A 22,227-nucleotide genomic window follows, 5' to 3' on the forward strand; every position below is an offset into this window, starting at 1 on the left:
GACTGTAACCATAGTAAATTTAAGTAAACATTAGGTTTATGAGCAATCAATTCCGCTGAAAAAGCGTGTATGTTGTGGAACTGTTTGTCTCATTGAAGTGTGCCGTGTTACTGAAAAGGCTGGGAACCACTGCTACAGACTGTGCCTGATTCAGTGCAGGGACTTAAACCTGCGTCTTCCCCATCCTTCTGACTGCCCCCAACCACTTGGCTTGTGTGTGGTGGTGGGGGGTTTCAAAAATGTTTTCCAAGATCTAGCTTCTGTTCCACCATGAAACAAAACCAACAGCTGAAGCATCAAAATTTTTAAGGAAACGGAATTCATGTTTTTTCCGACAGCCTTAGTTCTAAGGCTTGGCAAATGTATTTTGGAAGAGCTCTGGAACACAGCTGAGAGGATTGGGAAAACCAAAAAGAACAAGTTGCAAAGGAAGGCAGATGGGCATAGTGTGCTATTAACAATACATATACACACAACCCCAAAAATCTGTTAGAGAGTTAATGTTGCCCAAATGCGCTGCCTACTAATAAGTCTTTTTAAAACAAGGAATCAAAACTTAAAACCACATTTCCATACAACACAAATCTCAGCTATGCTTTTACCACTAAAACACCATCATCATCCAAGCTAGTTGAATAATTAAATCCTACTCTCACACATGCGTGCGCGCACACACACACACAAACTCCAAAATGGTTTTCATTTTGAAAATTCAAATGGGATTTTTTTGTCTGTTTAAAATTGGAAGGTAATTTAAAATTTTAAATTTTTAATGGAAAACTTTATAGAAAAGGTCTGGCAGCAGCAAGCCCTGGGAGAGGATTGGCTCCAAAATCAATAAAAGCTGCTGGCTAGCTTTGAGCTTGGCTTCTCCGCTTGCCTGCTGAGCATTCTCCGCCTCTTCTACAATTTCCTCCTCCTTGTTGCCAAAGGCTGCTGGAACACTCACTTGGGAGTTATCCACAGACAACTTTGGGATAGTGCTTGTTTTCCCCCTAGAATCTCATGCAGCTGCTCATAGAAGCAGCATATCTGAGGCTCTGACCTGGACCAACTATTTGCCTCCATCTTCTGATAGGCCTGCCTGAACTCCTTTGTTTTCACACAGCACTACTAGCGGTCCCTGATGTACCCCTTTTCCACCACACCGTTTGACTGAGGCACAGAGATCAGTGTTTCTGCAGCTGCTTCAGAGGTCTGTCTCAACTGATTCCTCTCCTCACGCAGCGATCAGATCCAGAATCTCCCGGATGCTCCACGGTGGAGCTTGTTTTAGAACCTGGGCATTCATGATTAGGTGTGCTGCTGGCCAAACAGGAAGTGAAATTCAAACCTTCCCAGGGCTTTTCCTGTGTGCCTGGGACTGCAGCAGAGTTAAGAATGTTGGCCACACGTATCACATCGGGGCACTATGGGACACCTCCCAATCCCAAAACGTCAACCTTCACAGTGCTGCATCTGCATGATCCCAAAATGAACCATTTAAGATCAAATTTAGCGCTACTCCTCTCGTCATGGAGAAGTACAGAAACTAACTTTAAGTTGCTGGAGTGGACTTGATGGTATGGACTGTTCCTTAATAAAATTAATCTAATGTGGCTAACATCCACCTAAACGTGTAGCATAGACCAGGTCTTAGCAGTGGAACTGTGAAGGAAGAGGGGATATGGATTAGAAACCAGGGCTCCCTGCTATGAAGCTTGTCTTCCTGCCTTCCCAAAGTCAGAAATAGGACAGATACATGTGAGGAAGATGACCACTGGTGAGTCAGGGAGCCAGGCCAGGCAAGAGTGGGGAACACAAGCAGCTGGTGGATCCAGGCAGCTCTATCAGTGTTTCCATCCAAAGCAAGATTTAATGACAAATTAGGGAAATGGCTCTTTTGGGACTGGGTTGTGACCCCATCAATGATCCCATGCAGGGCAGCATAAGCATTCCGAGGGCAGCAGCATGGCAGAGAAAAGATATTCCCACTGAGAGACACTTTTTATGTGGCAAGTAGACTTTTGGTAGAGCAGAAAAAAGGCTGCTGCAGCACTCACTTTGCTTATGGAGAAATGAGGGAAGCAGGGACTGAACTGTGACCTTCAGAGTCACAACATGGTCCTTCTTAGGCAGTTGGTACGGCGCAACTAAATGTTTCCTCCAACTGGGGATCAGAGGCAACATGTGGGACCACACAAGGGGCCACACGCATTCCCCATTTTCTTCTCCCCTCTTTCCCCCCACGTTCACCATCAGTGCCACGCCACTTCCAGGGAACGCAGGGGCAGTCTTGCCTCTCGCCTGGAGCGGTGCAGCCCAAGAACAGCAGGAACGTCCTATCTCACGCTGTTCTTGAGCCTCGCCGCTCCAAGGGAGTGGAGGGCTGCTCCCATGCTCACCGGCAGCAGCACAGCATTTCCGCAGGAGGGGGCAGAGCTGGAGCAGGTGCATGGGCGAGGCAGAAGCACGTGGCCAGTGCTCCTCATGGAATCCCTGCACCATTCCTCTCTGCTGGGGATGGATTGCAAGGTCTAAGCCCAGACCTTTATGTTTAAATATAAAGTACGAAAACGACTTCACCCTGTAGTGCGAGACAGGATGTAGGTGTGCAGAAAGGGGAGGGTGGAATTTATGATGATCGTGTTCGCGTGGCTACAGGGAGCCAAAGAAACTTGGGACATTAAGAACAAAATTCAGTAAGGGATCATTTAAAAGTCTCCCTTCTGCCCACGTCGCCTAGTAATTGCTTTTCCTAAAAAATATAATTATATGTAAAATTAATTTTCCTCTGATGAGTGCTTGGGGTAAATTTCAAGACAAAAATTCAGTTATTAAAAAAGGAAGTAGAGCGATTTCAGGCCCATTTTAGTACAAATCTTAATGCGAATGTAACCATGGAGTTCCTACTGACGTCTCCATGCCAAAGTAGGCATCATTGGGATGGAAACCAAAAAAGGTAAACAAATTTTGAATCATTTTAAACAAACATTCTACACAGTTTTAATTTTGATATTTTGACTTTAAGATGAACACTAAACAAGACCAATTCAGCAAAGCACATCTCTCTCTCAGCACATCCGTTGTCCAAATGACAGGGCCTGCTTAAGTCTTTGCTAGATTGGGATTCTAAACAACCTGTGTGTCTATTTTTATTCTATTTCTCTTCTCCTTATTTCTTGACATTCTCTCTCTCCTTTTATTATCTACAGGTATTTCTTTGCTTTATGTTTAATAATCTCAAACCTTTCTATTCCTGTGTTTCTTATCTCCTCTTCCCAGCTCTGCCTGCTGTTCCATAATCTTTCCATTCTTCTCTCACCTATTCGTCACTGATTTTTCCCATCTTCCTTGCTGCCCATTTGTCCCCACCTATCGCTATTCCTTTGCATTAGCCCAGTCCCCTCGACACACAGCCCTGCAGCTCTCTCAGACTCATACATATGTGCCCCCATGCAATATCCCCAAGTAACCTTTGATATCCTTGGATTGGATTCTGACACCTACGCAGCACATAATGCAAACAAGTTCAGACAATGAAAAGCCCATTGGGACTTTAGCACCTGATGAGGATATTACCATCCAAAATCTATTGTTAACTCTCTTCTTAGCCCTTCCCCTCCACCTCACCACATAATCTCTGTCTAACCTAATCCCACACTTGCCTCTAAAGAGGTGAGGTGGTTTTAGGATGTCAGCATGAGGCCCAAGACAGTGATAGAAACTAAATGAACCATGGCTGGGCTTATTTTGGCAGGGAGGTTTAGGCTGCTGGACTTCTTTTCATGTAATCCTAAATGAGGAGGGTTTGTGTGTTTTGTAGGTGGAGCAGGAACATGCAGGGAATGCAAATTTGTGCTTCTAATCAGTGGCTGGCAGGAGTTTTGGGGTAGTGGAGACATAGCAGGCTAAGGCAGCAGGAAGCAGAAGCCTGTAGGCTTTTTGCATTGGCTACCTCTATATGCATTAGCCTACCCAGAGAGACACAGTGGTGCATTGGAGAGAGGGAAAACTGGCCTAGTTTCCCTCTGAAGTGACCAATATATAGGTCAATACCTGGTTACATGGTAGCCTACTAGATTAGTTTGGAGGCAACATGCAAAAGGTAGCTGGATTAGCTTGCAAAAATGTTCTCAGTCACATTTTCAGTTCTTACTAGTAACAGAGAGGAAGCCGTGCTAGTCTATACACTATCAAAACAAAAAGCAGTCAAGTAGCACTTTAAAGACTAGCAAAATAGTTTATTAGGTGAGCTTTCGTGGGACAGACCCACTTCTTCAGACTGTAGCCAGACCAGAACAGACTCTGGTCTGACTACGGTCTGAAGTAGTGGGTCTGTCCCACGAAAGCTCACCTAATAAACTATGTTGCTAGTCTTTAAAGTGCTACTTGACTACTTTCAGTTCTTACTAGTTTGGGCTGAGTCAGAAATACCATTTCAATTTATTCTCTTCTGGCATTTTTGTTTATTCTCCTGGCCCAAACCAGGAAATGGACAGCAACAGTGCATTAAAACAACTAAAAATGGATCAGCCTCACAAAATCACAATCATCTTTTAATTCTCTGCCTTCGTTGTTTTGGGATCGGTCTTGTTTCATTGGAATGATTTGCCTTTTTCTGTGCATGACGTCTTCTCGCTTGTACTTTTGTTTACCCACACTACGTATCACAGTTTAAATACACAAAACAATCTATGTTGTTACACAATACAGAGTCAGACGTGCTATGTTTCTCCCTTCTAGGTGGGGGCGCAAGGGTATCATGCACGCTCTGCCCTGCATTGCACGTTTCAGCTACAGACGTTACAATTAGAGCGTTTCCTAGTAGCCTTCTGCAATCTGGCCATACAAGGTGAAGGAAACAGTACATTTCTCTCCCCTTCTTAAACAGAGTTTTCAAGAAAGGTCTCATTCCTTTCTCTTCACCTTGCAGGACCAGATTGCAGAAGGCTACTGGGAAACACTTAAAAAGGGAAAAGCTCCATTTTATAGTGCCTTATATCAAAGAGAGTATCATTCCTTCTGTTTCTCCTGGATTCAAGCACTGTCAGTATTCCTTTCTATCACCACAATTACACAATGGCACTTTTCCACTGCATATAATGGCAACATGCCTAATAACTTATTTTAAAAAAAAAACAAAACAAAAGAAAAAAAAAACAGTTTTCCTAAATCTCTTCCTCGGTGTTCGATTCTTCCTCTCTGTCATCAAGCAACTCATCCATTTTAATATCTTGTCAAAATGTAATACAGCAGAACCTCATGGCTACAAAGAACTTCCATTCCTGAGGTGTTTGTATCTCTGAAATGTTTACATCTCTGACAAAGTGTTTTGGTTATTCTTTCAAAAGTTTATATATAAACATTGACTAAATACAGCTTTTGAAAATGCTGCTTTAAAGCATCTTAATTTAAATGAAACAAGCACAGAAAGGTTCCTTGTCAAGTTTTTGAAAATTTCCCTTTAAATTTTTAGTAGTTGGCATTTATTTGCACTTGTATGTGTACATGTCTGTGGCTGCCCGCTGCTGCTTGAGTAAAAGCTTCTGGTTCCAAATGAGGTGTGGGGCTGATCAGTCAGTTCGTAAGGCTGGTATTCATAACCGAGTTTGTACTATGTAAAAGGTATTACAATAGTGGAGGTGTTTTACTTTCTCTTAGCAATTCTTTCCTTTGACAGGAAATAAGTTTCGCTCCTTTTAGCTCCAAAAACTAGAAGTGTCCTAAACTGTAGTGGGATGAGCAGCAGATAACATCTGAAAAAAAGAGGGATCAACTCTTACTGAACTTCCTCTGGTGACAATAACTCTGTTGTAGTTGATGGAACTACTTTCAGATTTCCAAACTGAAAATCTGGTGCTTTTTCTGTCAGATGAGTGAGAGCCAAATTAGTAACACCACAGATTGAAACAGTCAAATCTGGATCTTTTCAATATAAATGCAGAAACGGCTTTCTAGTTTATCCCCTAACATCCACTCTCCCACACAAATGAACAGAATGCACTAATACTGAGCACCTACACAGTGCCTGCTAGGGTTTTATTAAGCACCGTAAAAAACATGAATGAATGCTTATAACACCACTGCAGGAGGCATTATTTCCGGTTCTCAGATTAGGACATGGAAGATAAAGGTCAACATTTCCAAGTGAGTGAGTGATTTAACATTTAGCCCCTAATTTTATGTACAGCAAGTAAGAAATGGCTTGATTTTCAGAAGAAATGAGAAAGAACAATGCCCTTAAAGCAGGGGGTGGGGAATCCCCCAGCCTGCCATATGGATCCAGACCCCGAGGCTGTGGGCTCACCTCCCCAAAATCCGGCCCTTGGCAGGGTGGGGAAGCAGGGAGCCTCAGGGGCTGGATCTGACAAGCCTGGGTCAGACCTGGCCCACAAGCTCTGCCAGGAGCAGCTCTAGGCTCAAAGTGACACCATGGCTCCTCCCCCTGCTGTGGGAATGGCAACTTAGCACTGTCTGCAGAGAGTCCTCCCCTGCTGCTCTGATTGGCCAGAATGCCAGCCAATCAGATCAATGCGAGGCAACGCCTGACATTGGCAGGAGAAAAAACTCCCTGGAGAGGCTCTTCTCCTACTGCTGCTGTTTTCCAAGCCAGGAATGGGGGCAACAGTGGTGGCAAGTGCCTTCCCCGCTCCCAGACCACCTCCCACCCAGCTCCTGCACCACTTTCCTCCCATTCCCCTCTTTAGCCTGTTCCTGAACCCTCTCTCCTGCTCACTTCTGAACTCTCCTCACTGCTCTTCCCCAACCCACTGATGTACCTTACCTCTTGCCCAGATCCCCCCAGTCCACTCCTGCATGCTCCTTCTCACCCAGACCACCCACTCTTAGCCTGGTCCTGGACCGTCCTTCCCACACAGACCCCAAACACCCATCCTAGCACCCTCCCTCTCATCCACATTGCAAACACCCACCCCAAGCCCACTCCTGCAGCCTCCCTCCCACCCAGACCCCACACCAGCTCCCCAGCTGCCCCCTCCCACACACTGAACCTCCTCATTTTTGGTCCCATCTCCAGCCCCCCAGAAGAGTTAATTTGTCCTAGGGGAAGGCCTGAACCTCAGTCCCCCTTTCACCACCCTTCTGCCCATGGTATGGAGCATGAGGGAAGTGAGGTGTCTCAGTCAAGGGCCAAATCAGCGAGTGGTTTTTTGGTTTTTTTTTCCTTCTCACTCTTCTGTGGCCACTGACTGATTTTTCTGTGGGCCACTGGCCCCCCAACCCAAATAGGCTCCCCACCCCTGCATTAAGGCCATCTACTATCCCTTCCATTTACATATGGAATGTAACCACCAACGAGCAGGCAGCTGGTGTCAATCGCTGGTTGGCTAGCTAAGGGAACGGCTAGAGCAGAGACAGACACAAGACAGAGCACAGGCAAACTATCCAAACTACTCTCCTCCCAGTCAGATACTGAACTGAGGAGACTAGAAAGACGGCTTCCCTTAGGAGTCCATGCACCCGCCCGAGGATCACTGAGCTGGGTTCTTGCCCATGGACTGGCTGAGCCCTCGGTGAGTAGCAGTCAGTCTAAAAGATGATCTCTGATAAACTCACCACATACTGTAGCTCAGGATAACTCAGGAATAACTCATGACACGCAGGTTTCCGGCCATACTTTACATTCACTATGCTACTGTGTTTCTCTAGGCAAATTAATATGTTCCCGTAAATCCTTGGCTTTGCTAGCAACTGGGGGAAATTACTGGTTAATGTTAAATAGAGTCAGAGGACAAATATTTTCACCAAATATTTAACATTTTCCTTCTAAAATGTTTTGCATCTTTGACACAAAGAATGAACAAAAACGGATTTTAGGTTTTCCCTCTTCTCTCCCCTTTTTTCCTCACTGATGAATGGGTAAAAGAATAGAGGAGACAGATGCCAGCAACATAAAAACTGAAGGGGCTGGGTTATTTGATCTTTAAGTTTATCAAAAACCTGAACATTCTGATCAAAACTAAAAAAAAAAAAATCCATGCTAATTTTCATTTCAATTAAAAAGATAATTTTCATTCAACCAAGAGTTTTGACAGGAAAAAGACGGATGTGAAGAATAAGATTAAACCGCCACTGCTGCGCAAATGCAAAATCCTGTTGGCAGTTTTGCTTTTAGCCAGGGTGACACTGGAATTCAAAATCATGAAAGACTGGGGAATCAAAGGAAAATATTCTGAACATTCTGGAATTAAATGTGTAGAGCCAGATGGAGCTGTGCCTATTCACGCTAACTGGAGATCTGGCCTATCCTGATGATATGAGTATCTAACTACATGTGGGGGTACGAACTACAAGTACTGTGTTACCCATGTGTGGCCCCTTTATCTCAAGTTTGCAGCAATACCTGGAGCAATAAAAAGAAATTTGTACTGCTGCTGACTGAGCTGTAACTGTTCTATGAATAAGATACTACAAGCTCTAGGGATAATTGCATACCCTTCTCAAGTACTGAATGCACTAAAATAACCAACACTAAGGAATAAACATACACAATGTATTAGTCTAAAGATCAAGCACTAAAGTGAACTCTTTAAAAAATGATAATTTTGCAAATAACTCATTATCTAAATTACAAATAAAATTATTTAAATAGAAGTCACTGTCCAACTAGTTGACATTCAGGACATTGTTAAACATTTATAACTGGATACCAAGCATTTCCACAATATTAATTACCTTGATGATGAATGGGGCCGCAGAATGATAAGGATTTTAAATGAAAAAATTAATGATCTCATCTTGATGATAAAGGTCACAGAAAATCACTGAAGTACACAGTTATAGTATGGAAACCAGATGCCATGGTTGTAACTAAATTTCCTATAGATGGTATTTCTTTTGATGATTTACAGGGTTTTTACTCTTCACTAGAATATTCTACTGTCAAAGACCAGCACATGAGGAGTCATGCCTAGTGGTCAGGGCTAGAGTCGATAGCCTTTCTAGGAGGTAGTGCCACCCTCGTAACTGTCTTTAGCCATTGGCTATAAATATCACATTTTTTCCTAGGGATATTTTCCAAAAATAAAAAGACATAGGGGTGGAGCTGGTTGCAGGAATCTTCATGTTAAGATAGCACTGCCTATATGGCAAAACTGGAGGCATCAGCCTTGACTGCAAATGGGGTATGTGGGTTAAACAGGATGTGTGCTAGGTAAATGATGATCAAAGGACAACTGAGACAAACCAGGCTCTCTTTTCAAGAAGTGCCAGAGAATCCTTTAATAAGTCACCCACAAAAACTGGTGAACACCTAAAAGTCGCTGCACCCTACATTCACCCTTGAGTGCAATCCAGCTGAATATTATGGCTGCGCTGCACTGGTGCATTTTAAATCCCTTGGGAGGTGCAATATAGACCAAGAATTCCCCGATTTTTAAATAAACTCGCATTTGTCAAGCTTCACACAGGGGTTGTTTGGGCAGTCTCTCCGAGACGTCATGCATGTAATGATGGCAGAGGCCCCATGTTTCAGAGGAAACAGGGACCCAGGTAAATGATCCCAAATTGGACTAGCACGTCCCAAAAGAGATCACTTATTAGATTCTGGAAGGTTACAGGGGCTTTGTACAACCCAAACAACATGACTTAGTACTCAAAATGGCTGTGTGATATGGAAGGTGTCTTCCATTCATGTCCTTCCTGAACTCTTAACAGCTTCAAGGAGATACAACTTTTTGAAAAACATGGCAGGGCAGAGTTTTTTTGAGGAGCTCATTAATAAACCATAAGGAGTACTAGTTTCAGATGGTAATCTTATTCAGGGCTTTGCCCATTGGTAAGCAAAGGGAATCTCATGCCACCCAGCAGAACCTTTCAAAACAGGAGACTCATTTTCAACACAACCACCATCTAGTCATTCAATATTTGCATGAAATAATTCACTCCTAATTGTTATTCTCCTTTGCCTTCTCTCTCTTTTCAGATGTTAGCAACAAGGAATCCAGATGGGGTGCAGGTGCTGTAAAATGATAAAAAGGTACAGCAAAACAAATGGTGCTTGGAATCAGAATAAAATAAAAGCTTGTTAAAAATAAAACCATTCTCACCTGCATTCGTCCCTTAGGTTAAGGATATTTACCACATTGCAAATAATCCAGGAATTGACAAACTAGATCAATTAATGCATTTTGTAGGCCCAAAATTCTGACTCCCTGTAAACTTCATGTTCCTTTATTTTAGCTGAGTTTCACCCACAGAAGTGGTGTGGCAATGGAGGCAAATTATCACTGTACTAGCATTTTCCCACCTGTGTGGCAAGAGGCCAGACCATTTCATGGGATGGGGAAAAACTATAGGATCCATCATCTCCTAAACACTGAAAATATGCTGTGTAAACATATAGTGGAGAGATGGCTCCATTAAATCCCTCAACTTCCATCATTGCTCCTTTACTATATAGGCTTTGCTATAACTGGCTTTGGGAGCAGGTCACATTGTAAAGAGCTTTCAAATTAAACAGCCCGCCATCCAAGCTTCTCAATGCTCCACTCAACCCTATGCAGAGGCTATCCCCATCACCATGGGGAGTGAGTGAAAGGGGAAGGAAATTGGAACTACCAGATAAAGGAGGAAGGGGCAGCATGGAGAAAAATCAACAAATAAAAAGAAAAATCAGAAATGAACAAAAGACAGGAGGGATACAAAAGGAAGAAAATATAGAACGAGGGAAGGTAGATGTGGGAGAAAAGAGAGATGATGGCAGCTGGTTCAGGACATGAGCTCAGACATGGGCAGCAGGTAACAGAGGCACAGGAAGGCATTACCTTCCCAAAAAGACTGGGGTGGCCCTGCCCACAACACTCCAGCCATCTGGAAAGGTTGCGACTCCAGCTGTGGTGTGGCTGCCCCAGGACTGGGGCCAGGGCCACCCCAGCCCCACCCCCGTGGGGCAAGCATTGGGGATGGGGACAGCTAGGGCTGCCTGGTGCTGGAGGGAGGAGAGGGTTGCGATAGCCTTGTGCCGGGCAGGACCAGGGCCAGTGGACACAGTGGTGGCTGGGCTCTGGTGCGTATGGAAAGGGAAGAGCTGGGACTTGCTTCCCCAAGCCTGGCCTTCACTTACTGCCCATGATCATAGGGGACATGCACAGGGTGGTCACTAGCCCGTCAAACACCCACTTTCTCTCCACTCCCCTGAGATAAAGGTTGGGAACAACTGCTTTGTTATACAGTGGAAAAACTTCTTGTCTTGTGACTGCGATGACCTACACTACCTCTCCATTTTTTTGTGGAGCCACTGACCTGGAGCCTAATTATCCTGTACCATTCACTCTTGAGAACCCGACCACAATTAAATACCTATGCTGTAGGTCAGGCATAGCTACATTAGTTGTTTAGCTCAATATGCCACAGTTGCGTATAATCAGTTTTCATTTGTTAACACAGAAAACATTAATGGTTAAAATTCTCCTTTCCCCAGCTACATCTTTGAGCCAGAAGAAATACAATCCCCGAGACACACCAATGAAACAAACAGTTATAAATCAGACAAGCAAGAAAGCAGTAAATCGAAAGGCAATCAAAATAGTGAAACTCCCGTGCATGAAAATGAACTACAAAGTGAGGAGTTAAAGAGAACAGAGAATAAAAACAGGTATAACAGCACAAGAGAGGCCTACTCAAACCACAAGCCTGCTCTTCACAAGGAAGGGCTAGGAAACTGTGTAGAGAAGTCCAACAGTGCTCACGATGATGTCAGTTCCTGCAGTGGTACGCATCCCCTTAATCCCAACACAAACCAAATCAAAGAAACCACCCCCTGTGGAAATTTCAGCCAGTCAGCAAGTTCATCTTTCACCTACAGGACGGGAGACCTCTGTGCCAATGGACTCTCTCAAACATATGAATATGCCAAAGAATGTGACCCAGAAACAGACGATCACAAGAAGCTAGGTTCAGAAGAGCCAGAAAGTTCTCGAGATGAGAGTTCGCAGTCAGCAGAAAACAGCTCTCTCACAGAAAGTGCAATACTAGACACACACAATGATGCCATCCAATTACCAGACACTGATCACCACCCACATAGCAACCAAATTATAAACTGTAATGCTCTTGAAAAGGACAGCTTTTCAGACAATTACACACATTCAGACCAAACTTCAGCGACTATAGCGATAAATCAGGGTGAAGACCCTAGCCTAGGACTGCCTTTGCACAAGAAAGAAACTTTTGGTTCACTGGACAAAGCTCTTAAAACAGAATCTGTAAATGTATATGTCAAAGAGGCTATTCCTGACTGGACTGCACCTACAGCCCTCATAGCAGAAGACGTAAAGCACATTAACCATAAAGACACTAACGGAAATACAGAGGAGGAAGAGGAGGAGGAAGACGCAGAGGTAGCAGAAGCTCTTGCAGCTCTGGAAGCTGCGACTGCAGGGGAAGATTATGAAGAGGATGATGAGTATTAGATGGAGATTTATTTCTAACTCTTTGATAGTCAACTTAGTTCTGCAGCTGTGCGAAATACTAATGAATGAATGTGCTGTACAGAACAGACAATTATTGCATAAAGCACAAAAAACAAGAGCTGGGACTAGAACTTTGATCATTTAGCTGCTAAAATGCAGTCGTCATTTGGCACCTGAATTAAAGAACTACTTTGGCTTCTGGTAGTAATAAGGTCCATATCTTTTCCGCAGGCCAGAAAAAAGGACATAGGATCACTCACACAAAGCCAGCATATTACAATATAGCCATTCCAACTCTCATGGGTACATGTGAATGTTTTCTTCAGTTTGACTTTGGAGGGCTTGCACACCCCTCAGATTTCAGGTACAAATGAGTCTCAAGGCAACCACTACAAAAAATAGTTTCCCCATTTCTGGGGCAAGAAACCATAAAATTATTTCAGTGTAAAAATATCAACCTGACCTGAGGTTCAAAAACCTTTTGGCACACTTGACTTGTTATTCTAGTTCCTTCCAAAGCATGAAACCAGGCAAGTTTCATCTGGTTCGGGTTTCATTGTGACTGAATCTCCCAACTCTGCTAATTTTTTATTCACAATTTCTTGACTCACCAATTGTTTACAGATGGATTTTGCCTCCCAAAAGCAGCAAAACCCATTGGTAAACAAACAGAAAAAGCCAGGGTTAAGTCCATGCTACAACTGGATTGCAGTCCCTATATTTACAGCAAGTCCCTGAATCAAGTACTCACGCTTTACAACTTTTGAATTTCTCCTTTCATGAATGTTTACTCTTCTAGATAATTTCATTTTTTAAAAAAATGTTCAATTTATTTTGTTAAACTTCCTCTTGTAAGAGTTCTGGTTGGAAGCCTAGGAGATATGACAAACAAATACTTCACGTTTAAAGTCACCAAATGTTGGACACTGATAAACAGCTGAAATAGAAATGTTTTATATTGAAAAGTTTTATATTGAAATTGGCAGCTCCTGAATTGATTATAAATGGTCAATAAAATAACTTTTAAAATTGAAAGAACTATCTTCTCTAGACTTTTATACTTTTGTTACGTTTCTACCTAATTGTTAGCCGATGGTCAGGCGAGATACCACCTATGCCCTTGTTTTCATCCAAGTCTTTAACTGCTAGGATGGAGTCCCTTCGCAGCGGGCAGCCCGGGCAGGCTGACGGATGCCCCAGTGTCCTAACACCCAAGTTTTTAACTGCTAGGACGAGGTCCCTTTGCAGCGGGCAGCCAGGAAGGCTGACGGGTGCCCCAAGAGTCTGCTCCATGGAAGCAGCACAACTCAGCGCTTAGCTCTCAATACGCCCCACCAGTGACCAGGCTGTTACAGCTGAAAAGCAGCTGGGCTCACTGTTTTGTGTTCGGTTTGCACAGTAACAGGAAGAGTCGGGTTATCACTTAACCAATTACTTGTTTATTTAAACTAAACAGTTAAGTTCTTATGGTTACAAGGTTTATACTTTCATTACAAATAGCTAGCATACACCTTAATTACACTTTAATTCATAGATCTATATTTGTTAAATGCACGCAAAAGCAAAAATGGTAAAATACCTAGCAGATCTTATTCTCACTCCTGCGTTACCAACGTGGCGTGGCCAGCGTCTTCTCTCAATCCCTTGGGAAGAAGTTTTTTATGGGGAAATGGACGTCCCCTGGGACCTCGGAAGGCAAAGACCCTCCTGTCCGGCAGGCAGAGGTACTTGGAGCTCAAAAAGGGGTCTGCCAGACCATCCTCTTATACCTCTTGGGTCACGTACACTTCTTCCTTATCTAAAAGGGTGCCAATTGAATTAAATCGTCCCGTGATGCTGGTCTCACAGGGAGTTCAAGGGCTTAGTTAGCACCTGTGAGGTGGAGACAATTTGTGGAGACAATTTAGGGCAGTTTTTCTTAATGGGCCGGAGATTCCTCCATTTGGGACCAAGTGTGGGCGTATCAATCACCGGTACCAACCAAGGGCAGCCCGAGGCCCTGGCGGTCTATTAGTCCGTTGTCCAGTTTCGGCCAATTCAGGGTCAGTCTGGCTCTGGCTCCGGCTCCAGAGCATCAAAAGACTTGTGCTAGGAGATAAGCACATCTGCGCTCTCGGGCATTCCAAGACTGGGCTGTTCCTTTTAACCCTTTTGTGCCTGAAGCACCTAAGGAAAGCAAGATGGAGTATAGCAAAGGTGGGAGGGAGGGGGGTCTGTCTGGCTACACTAATGCAACAGTTTCCAAAATATAAAACATTCAAAGACATAATATAAAACCCATCCTTAATTAATGTGTGTGAAAATCACCATTATGTCCCCTTTGCCTGGGCAATATATGCTATTTGACATCAGTCTATTCAAGTGAGGAAATTATAGTGGTACTGTGCCATTGTATTTCTGCTAATCTGAGTCAAAATATAAGCATTCTTGAGGTGCAGTTCACATATGATCTATAAAAGAACTTTAACTTGTAGTCTCTCTTTAGACCTTAAAAGTTAGATCGACACAGCTACTTTGGTCACGGGTGTGAAAAAAATATATCTCCACCCACCTATTTATGCTTACCTAACTTGCAGGAAAGATGCAGCTAAGTCAATATATCTCATTTTTCCCAAATAAGTGTTATAATATTTAAAAAAAAAAAAAGTGATCCTAACACAAAACATTAGTCTCAAAAGACTGTCCCTTTTCTCTGGCTTCTTGGCAGTAGCTGCATTTCAGTGACCAGTGAACTTATTCTTGCATGTGTTTTGGTCTAAAGTTCCCAGATGAAAAGCACTACATAAGCGAGATACTTTTTGTAAAATTGAGAAATACTAAATGATAATGTTTAGTAAGGCAAAGTTATACTTACTAAATCTTTTCATGTGTGGCTATATATGTTTTTAGTATATTACTAAATTCTATTTGTAGACAATTTGTACATTATAGATTAAACCAGTCATTCCAGGAAATTGCATATATGCCTTTATATTGTGAAACTAGATTATCATTACATAAATGTAAAATCTGTATATTTTTCAGTTGCTATTTTTCATACTGTAACTGGTTAGTAGAAAAGAACTCAGCTGTCCAACAAGGCTTATTGGAAAACTCACCAAAGGAGCAAGATATTCTGCATAAAATGTACAATCAGACTACGATAAGGTATTTTTTTTTCTTATTGCTGATACTGTATGTAGGCAGCATTGCTAGGAAACAGTTTCTCACACAGAAAAATAAAAGGAAGTATTCTTTGTACACTTGGACTGCACATAACATCTGCACATCATTTCAAGGCAATTTGAAACACTGCATTTCCATTTATTGAATTTCATCAGTTAATCGATAATTCTGAGGTGATTTTTGGGTAGAGGTGTTTATTCCTGTCTTTCAAACTAACCTTCCTCCCTATTTAAATAGCCTCGTTTGCCCAGTAATTTGGTAATCAATGAACCATCACACTTCACCGAAAAAAACTAACATTCCATTTAAATGGGCCCTAAAGTTGTTTCACACTTGTCATTTTTTTCCCCCTGATACAAACCCAGACAAAGGTAAGTCTTAGATTAAATCAGATTCTTTATGAATACTCACTTTTTGTTTCTATGTTAGCTGTTAACATGGCATGTAGATGAAAACTGGAAAGAAATATAAACAGTTTATTGTCATGCCAAAACAAAACAACCCCACCTCCTTCACCTCCAAACAAACAGGAAAGGAGGACATTGTTAGGTATTTCAACTAGAAGAACATACACAAACCAAAGTAGCTTGTGTAAATATGCCACATTCAGAGGCTGTATACTAGGGCTCTTAGCCACGCAACTTTTCCCCCTCATTTAGGCTATGTCTACGCTGCATTCTACTTTCAGAAGTGGAATGCAAATGAGCAAGATCAGAAATGCAGATCAAGAGTGGATTTACATGGATTGTGCCTCATTTGTACACTCATGTGATCTTGCTTTCGGAAGAGCCTTTCCCAGAAACAAAAAACAGCCGTGTGAACGGGGTTCCTTCAAAAATAAACCTTACTTTTGAAAGAACCCTTCTTCCTATTTTGTTTCAGGAAGAAGAGTTCTTTCAAAAATGGGGTTTGTTTTTGAAGGAACCCCGTCTACACGGCTGTTTTCACTTCCAGAAAAGGCACTTCTGAAAGTGAGATCGTGTGAGAATATGCAAATGAGGCACAAGACATGTAAATCCATGCCTCACCTGCATTTCCAATCGCCCTCATTTGCATTCTGCTTCTGAAAGTGGCAGGCAGTGTAGCTGCAGCCATACTATGATACGTTCCTGTGATGTAGTGGGGGACACGTGTGGGTATGTGTGTGTGTCTCACAGAGGGTGTGGAGCTCCTGCTGAGGGTAAATACGGTGACACCTCTGGATTGCAGACAAAGGGGGAGGTGGAACCTGAGGGGTTTGATTTGGACCTGGGAGTTGGAAAGCAGTTAGTCTGGGTTGGGAGAGAGAGAGACAAAGGAGGGGGCAAGGCCCCGGGTCAAGGGGCCCCTCAGGGACTCCTCTCCCCAACATGGATTGGACTGGCTGTCTCTGTCAGCTGTACTGACCCCTCTGTACTGAGATGTGCCCTGTTGGCTAATAAACCCACTTTTCTCCTGATGAGTGAGAGTCACTCCTGCCTGAAGATGGGGTGCAGACCTCGGGGACCCCTGAACCCCACCACACTGGTGTCAGATGTGGAATGTACTGCACCCTGAGGATGGAGCATCCAGCAGTAAGAGACAGGGTCCCAGGTGGAAGAAAGGGGGCCAGCAAGATCCAGGTGTGCTGACAGGAAGTGAGGTGCAGTTCCCCCAGGCGGAGGGGCCTGTGGCTGAACCCAAGCAACTGCGGTTGTGGTCCTCGAGAGGGGGTGTCACTCCCAAGGAGGGGTTACTCCTAGGAGCCTGTTGAAGTCGACCTCAGAAGGTGGAGGGGCCGAGGGCCCAACCCCCAGGAACAAGTGACCCGCAAGTAGGCTGACACACTGAATGAGTTCTTCCCAATAGAGTGTGGTCGTGGTCCTTGAGAACAGGTGTCACACTGAAGAAGGGGTTCCTCTGGGAGTCTCTTGGAGTCAGTCTCAGAGGGCAGAGGGACCGTGGCCTAACCCCAAAGAGCTTGTGACCTGCAAGGAGTCTGGCACACCAAAGGGATTCTTCCAGAAATTGTTGGGGGCATAGGGCATCAGCCTATGAGCCTGCAACCATGCTCAGCAAATCTGCTGTGAAGCAGTGGCAGCACCTGGAAACTGAATTGAGATTAAAGGAGCTGGACAAGGCAGCATGAATGTACATTGGCAGAGCTGAAGGTTAAGGAAACTCCTGCAGGGGTGAGCCCAGATCGGGGAAGGGAACCTTGGACTGCACGGAGCTCTGAACCGAGTGGCCTGCCACAGTTCAAGAAGGGAAGGAGCAATTCCAACCCATTGTCTACTAGTGTCCAAGACAGATCTACGAAGTTTTCCAGGCCCAGGCCGAGGAAGGGTGCCTGTGTGTCTGTACAGAAAAGCAGCTAGTCCATGGTGAATAGCAAGTTGGCTGTGAGAGAAGCTGCTTCACCTGCTGGGCATGTGTTGAGACCAGCCGAGGGTCTGGGACAAATGAGAGAGTGTCTCCAATTGTCTGTCTGTGTGTTGAACAGCAGCAGCATGCCTGGAAAAGAGAGCAAAGCCTGCATTTGAAAAAAGGTGCCAATGAGGAAACTAGTCCATTGTCTGAGGAAGATTCCCCGCAGCCTGGGGTGGCTGGAGAGGGAACCACCCGGAAAGAGCATTCCAGGTGTGACTCTGAATCCAGCCATGGGGGCTGGAACAGAGGAAATGTCTCTGGGACCGGCAGTGGTATCCCTGATAAGGACGCTGGTCCTTGGTGCAAGGAAGGGTGCTTCTGCTTCTAGGGAAGTGAATCCTTTGTCTGAGCCTGTGGGGGCTTGAGACAGTGCCAAGATCCCAGAGCTAGATCTGAGTGCAGCTGAAGCCCAGATGGGAGGTGGGCCTACCTCTGTGTCTCTCAGGGAGGATGATGCTTTAACTTGGTCTGATCCACTTAGTATCATCAGAGAATCCCAGAGACCAGACAATTTTGGTACTTGTTCTTTGCTTGACGCCAAGGTGTTACTGCGAGGGGGTGAGAGGACTCTGTCTGACCAGAGTCATCCTCTAGCCAAGACACAGAAAGAGCAGACTGGCAATGGAGTTATGCAGCCTGAAGAAAATAAAGAAGCTGGTAGCAGAAGGGAGGAGAGTGATCCTAACCTTTTGTCTAGTGGTCTACCTGGAGGGGAATTATGTGGGAATCCGCCTGATGGGCCAGAAGTGATCCTTGGTGTATGTGAAACCCAGGAGCTGGTTGTAGCTCAAGGGAGCAGTGCCCCTGTGGAGCCAGGCAATGGTGAGTTGTTGTTTGAGGGAGCTCCTGAGGAAGAGAATTTCCCTGAAACTTTTCCTGAGGAGTCTGTGGCAAATGGAAGTGAGGTGAAGGAGAGCAAACAAGAAAGGTGCTTGTCTGTAAGAGACAGAGCCAGCCCTTTGCCTGTGGAGAAGATTGTTTCTGTTCCTGATGGCCAGGACCCACCTGAGTGTGAAACCACTGGCTGTGCTCTGCAAGTGTCCAAAGCAGGCAGTGTAAAAGTTTCTCAGGAATTGGAAGCTGGCCCACATAAAGTGAAAACTATCAGGGAATGTGAGCAGCCCTGTGATAACCAAGTGAAACAGCTGCATGGTCAATGTCTGTAGGATGCAGGAGAGGGCCAGCAATCCTCCATCTCCAGATGCTGGAAACACATTCTCATAATGGACTCCACTTCTGATTCCATGGTGAGGCAGAAGTTGGAGGTGGAAGGACAAAGGAGCTTTGGGCCTGATGGACCAGTAAGGGATAAATAGGGATTCCTTCATGTGGTTTCTGCATCTGGGACTCACAAAGCAACTTTCAGAAAGCAACAGAGCAGCAGTTTGGTATGCACATTTCCAGACTGGATGGGAGGGGACAGTCTCCCTGAGGATCATCAATGGCTTAGCTCTTGTTAGAAGGGAGGTCACACTCACAGAGATCAGATTTCCACCTCATGGGGCGAGGGGAAGATTAGAACTTGGTTTTGCAAAGGAAAGGCGTCGACCATTTACCCCCAAATGCCAGATTCTCAAGGATGTTACACAAAGGTTGTGTTATACCAAAGAACAATGAAAATGTACAATTGCAATTGGTTTGTTCTTGTTACTCACACTGACTGCCGTAACCAATGGGGTCTGCTACCAAAAGCTGTAGAATTGTACCCTGTACTGAATGTTTGGAAAGAGCCGTGTAACAGGATGATATTGATGTATAAGCATGAATTGTATGTTGAAGGAGTCTGTAATTCTGAAATGTCACCATTGTTTCCATAACTAGTCTTGCAACCTCTCACAGGAGAAGGAACATTCCAAACCTATTGTGTGACATGGAAGGGGAAACTGAGGCACACAGCCATTTTGGTGGTATGGCTAAATGCAAAGGGTGGAAAGCATTTGTACCTTCATTTACTGGACTGTAACTGAATTCCAAACATTTGCTGGAGCAGCTGTATGGGCTGGTGGGCAGACAGGGCAGGGGCCCAGACCAGAGAAGAATCATGTGATCTGCTGGTGCTGCAGTAGCTGTATGGGCTCTGCCTGCCCAACTTGAGAACGTGGCTGATGGACCGGAGACTGAAGCAGGGAGACCAACCAATCCGAGGGAACCAATGGGACTTATCTAGCTGCATTACATGAAAAGAGCCGATACCAAACTCCTTACGTGGAGCCTCCCCTGCAGGATTACGACATGGAGGTGGTACACATTAAGGGGAGCACCGAGGGTACAGCCAATGCCCTATCACAGGAGGGAGGGCACCGAACTTCCCCAGGTCCCCAGCTGAGTGACCCTGCTCGGTTCAGTCTGGAAGCGGGGAGAGATGTTATGTAGTGGGGGATACATGTGGGTATGTGTGTGTCTCACAGTGGGTGTGGAGCTCCTGCTGAGGGTAACTGAGGTGACCAGGTGACACCTCTGGACTGCAGACAAAGGGGGAGGTGGAACCTGAGGGGCTTGAATTAGACCTGGGAGTTGGAAAGCAGTTAGTCTGGGTTGGGAGAGAGAGAGACAAAGGAGGGGGCAAGGCCCCAGCTCCAGGGGCCCTTCAGGGCCACATTGGACTGACCGTCTCTGCTGGCTGTACTGACCCCCTCTGTACTGAGCTGTGCCCTATTGGCTAATAAACGCGCTTTTCTCCTGCTGAGTGAGAGTCACTCCTGCCTGCAGAGAGGGTGCCGAGCTTGGGGAACTCTGAACCCCATCACAGTTCCCCATTTAAAAATCGGGGTGGGAAGCCTTTTTTGCTTTGGCAGCTATTGACCCACAGAAAAAACAGTTGGGAGCCATATACAAGCGTGCAGGGGGGAAACAAACCAAAAAAAAAAAAACCACCCACAGCCCCCTCACTGATTTCATTCCTGACTGAAACACCTCACTCTCCTCATGCTGTAGCACCATGGGCAGGGGGTGAAGTATGGACTGAGGTCCAGGGCTTCCCCTAGGGAAGATTAACTCTTCTGGGGGGCTCTGCATAGGACCCAAAATAGGGATTCAGTATGTGGGAGGGAGCTGCTGGGGACCAGGGGTGGGGTCTGGGTGAGAGGGAGGACATAGCAGCCAGCTATGGGTGGGTGGTCTGGGTGCAAGGGAGGGTACAGGAATAGCCTAAGGTTGGACAGTATGGAAGGGAGGTAAGGTGCGTAAGTGTTTTGGGGGCAGTGGTGGGGGTTCAGGAACAGGCTGGAGGTGAGAACCTGGGTAGGAGTGTGAATGAAGGAACAGGCTGAGGTTGGGGGCCTGGGAGCAGGGTGCAGGAGGGGGGGGATCTGGGTGATGGGGTCCACTTATCTCCATGAAGAGGCTTTTCTCCTGCTGCTCACAGGCACCATCCCGCACTGCTTTGAGTGGCCAAAATTCCAGCCAATCACAGCAGGGGAGAGGTGCCGGAGAGAGATGGGAGGAAAAGCCTCTCCAGGGAGCCAGGTGATGCTGTCCCCACAGCTGGGGGAGAAGTGGCAGCGATTGTGCTGCTGCCGCTTCCTGCCCTCACCAGGCAGAGCCCCTGGGACAAATCTGGCCCCAGTTTGCCTGACTCTGGGCCATGAGGCTCAGGGCTCCACACCCCTTACCCATCATTGGCCAGACAATGGTGTGGGGAGCCCCAGACTGAGACTGTGATCCAGGGGTTCCCCACTAGGGATGCTAGCCAGCTATGGTTAACTAGTACAGGCTGGAGCAGCCCCCACCCACTACAGCGATGGGGGGTTGCTCCATCCCTGTGGAGCCGCTGCATGTGGGGGTGGTCCATCCTGCCCAGGGCAGCCCTGATCCTTGGTGCGCTATGGGCTGGAGCTAGCTGCTGGAGATAACCAATTAAACAGGATTTTACATCCCTATTTCCCACCATAGACAAACATTTCCTGTCTCTACAAATTATTTAATATGTTTAAGAAGTATAAGTGTAGGCAGCAGCTACCACAGCTGTCATAGGTGAGCACCATTGGGAATTTTCTGTGACCCCTATTTGCATTTATTTTAACTATAGGTTCTTCTGTAGTGTTCGCCTTGACTAGCTAAAAGGTGTAAAAATACAACTTGCCCTCATTACACTAGGATTTTTAAAACACATTAGTTCAAATTGGTTAGCCAATGTATTTTAAAATAAATCTTCTACCTTTTATACCCAGGCACCTCCACTCCATCTCCAAGTTACATCTTTGAAAGCGAATCTATTAGGTTCAAGACCAGTGGCTTTGGTTCCCAACTTCTTGGGAACTCA

At 45.1% G+C, this 22,227-nt stretch overlaps 1 protein-coding gene across 5 annotated transcripts in view; it reads left to right on the forward strand.

Moving 5' to 3' along the window:
* Positions 1 to 13,659, forward strand: part of PGCKA1 (PDCD10 and GCKIII kinases associated 1) — a 73,754-nt gene extending 60,095 nt beyond the window's left edge. For all 5 annotated transcript variants that reach the window (XM_074991784.1, XM_074991787.1, XM_074991783.1 and 2 more), the window contains 2 exons: positions 9,926 to 9,979; positions 11,423 to 13,659. In XM_074991784.1, the coding sequence (XP_074847885.1) occupies positions 9,948 to 9,979; positions 11,423 to 12,413 (1,023 nt within the window). In that variant the 5' untranslated portion in view covers positions 9,926 to 9,947 and the 3' untranslated portion in view covers positions 12,414 to 13,659. The remainder of the gene's footprint in view (positions 1 to 9,925; positions 9,980 to 11,422) is intronic.
* The last annotated feature ends 8,568 nt before the right edge of the window (positions 13,660 to 22,227 follow it).

Source organism: Carettochelys insculpta, chromosome 4, assembly GCF_033958435.1.
Source record: "Carettochelys insculpta isolate YL-2023 chromosome 4, ASM3395843v1, whole genome shotgun sequence".
Taxonomy (NCBI): Eukaryota; Metazoa; Chordata; order Testudines; family Carettochelyidae; genus Carettochelys; species Carettochelys insculpta.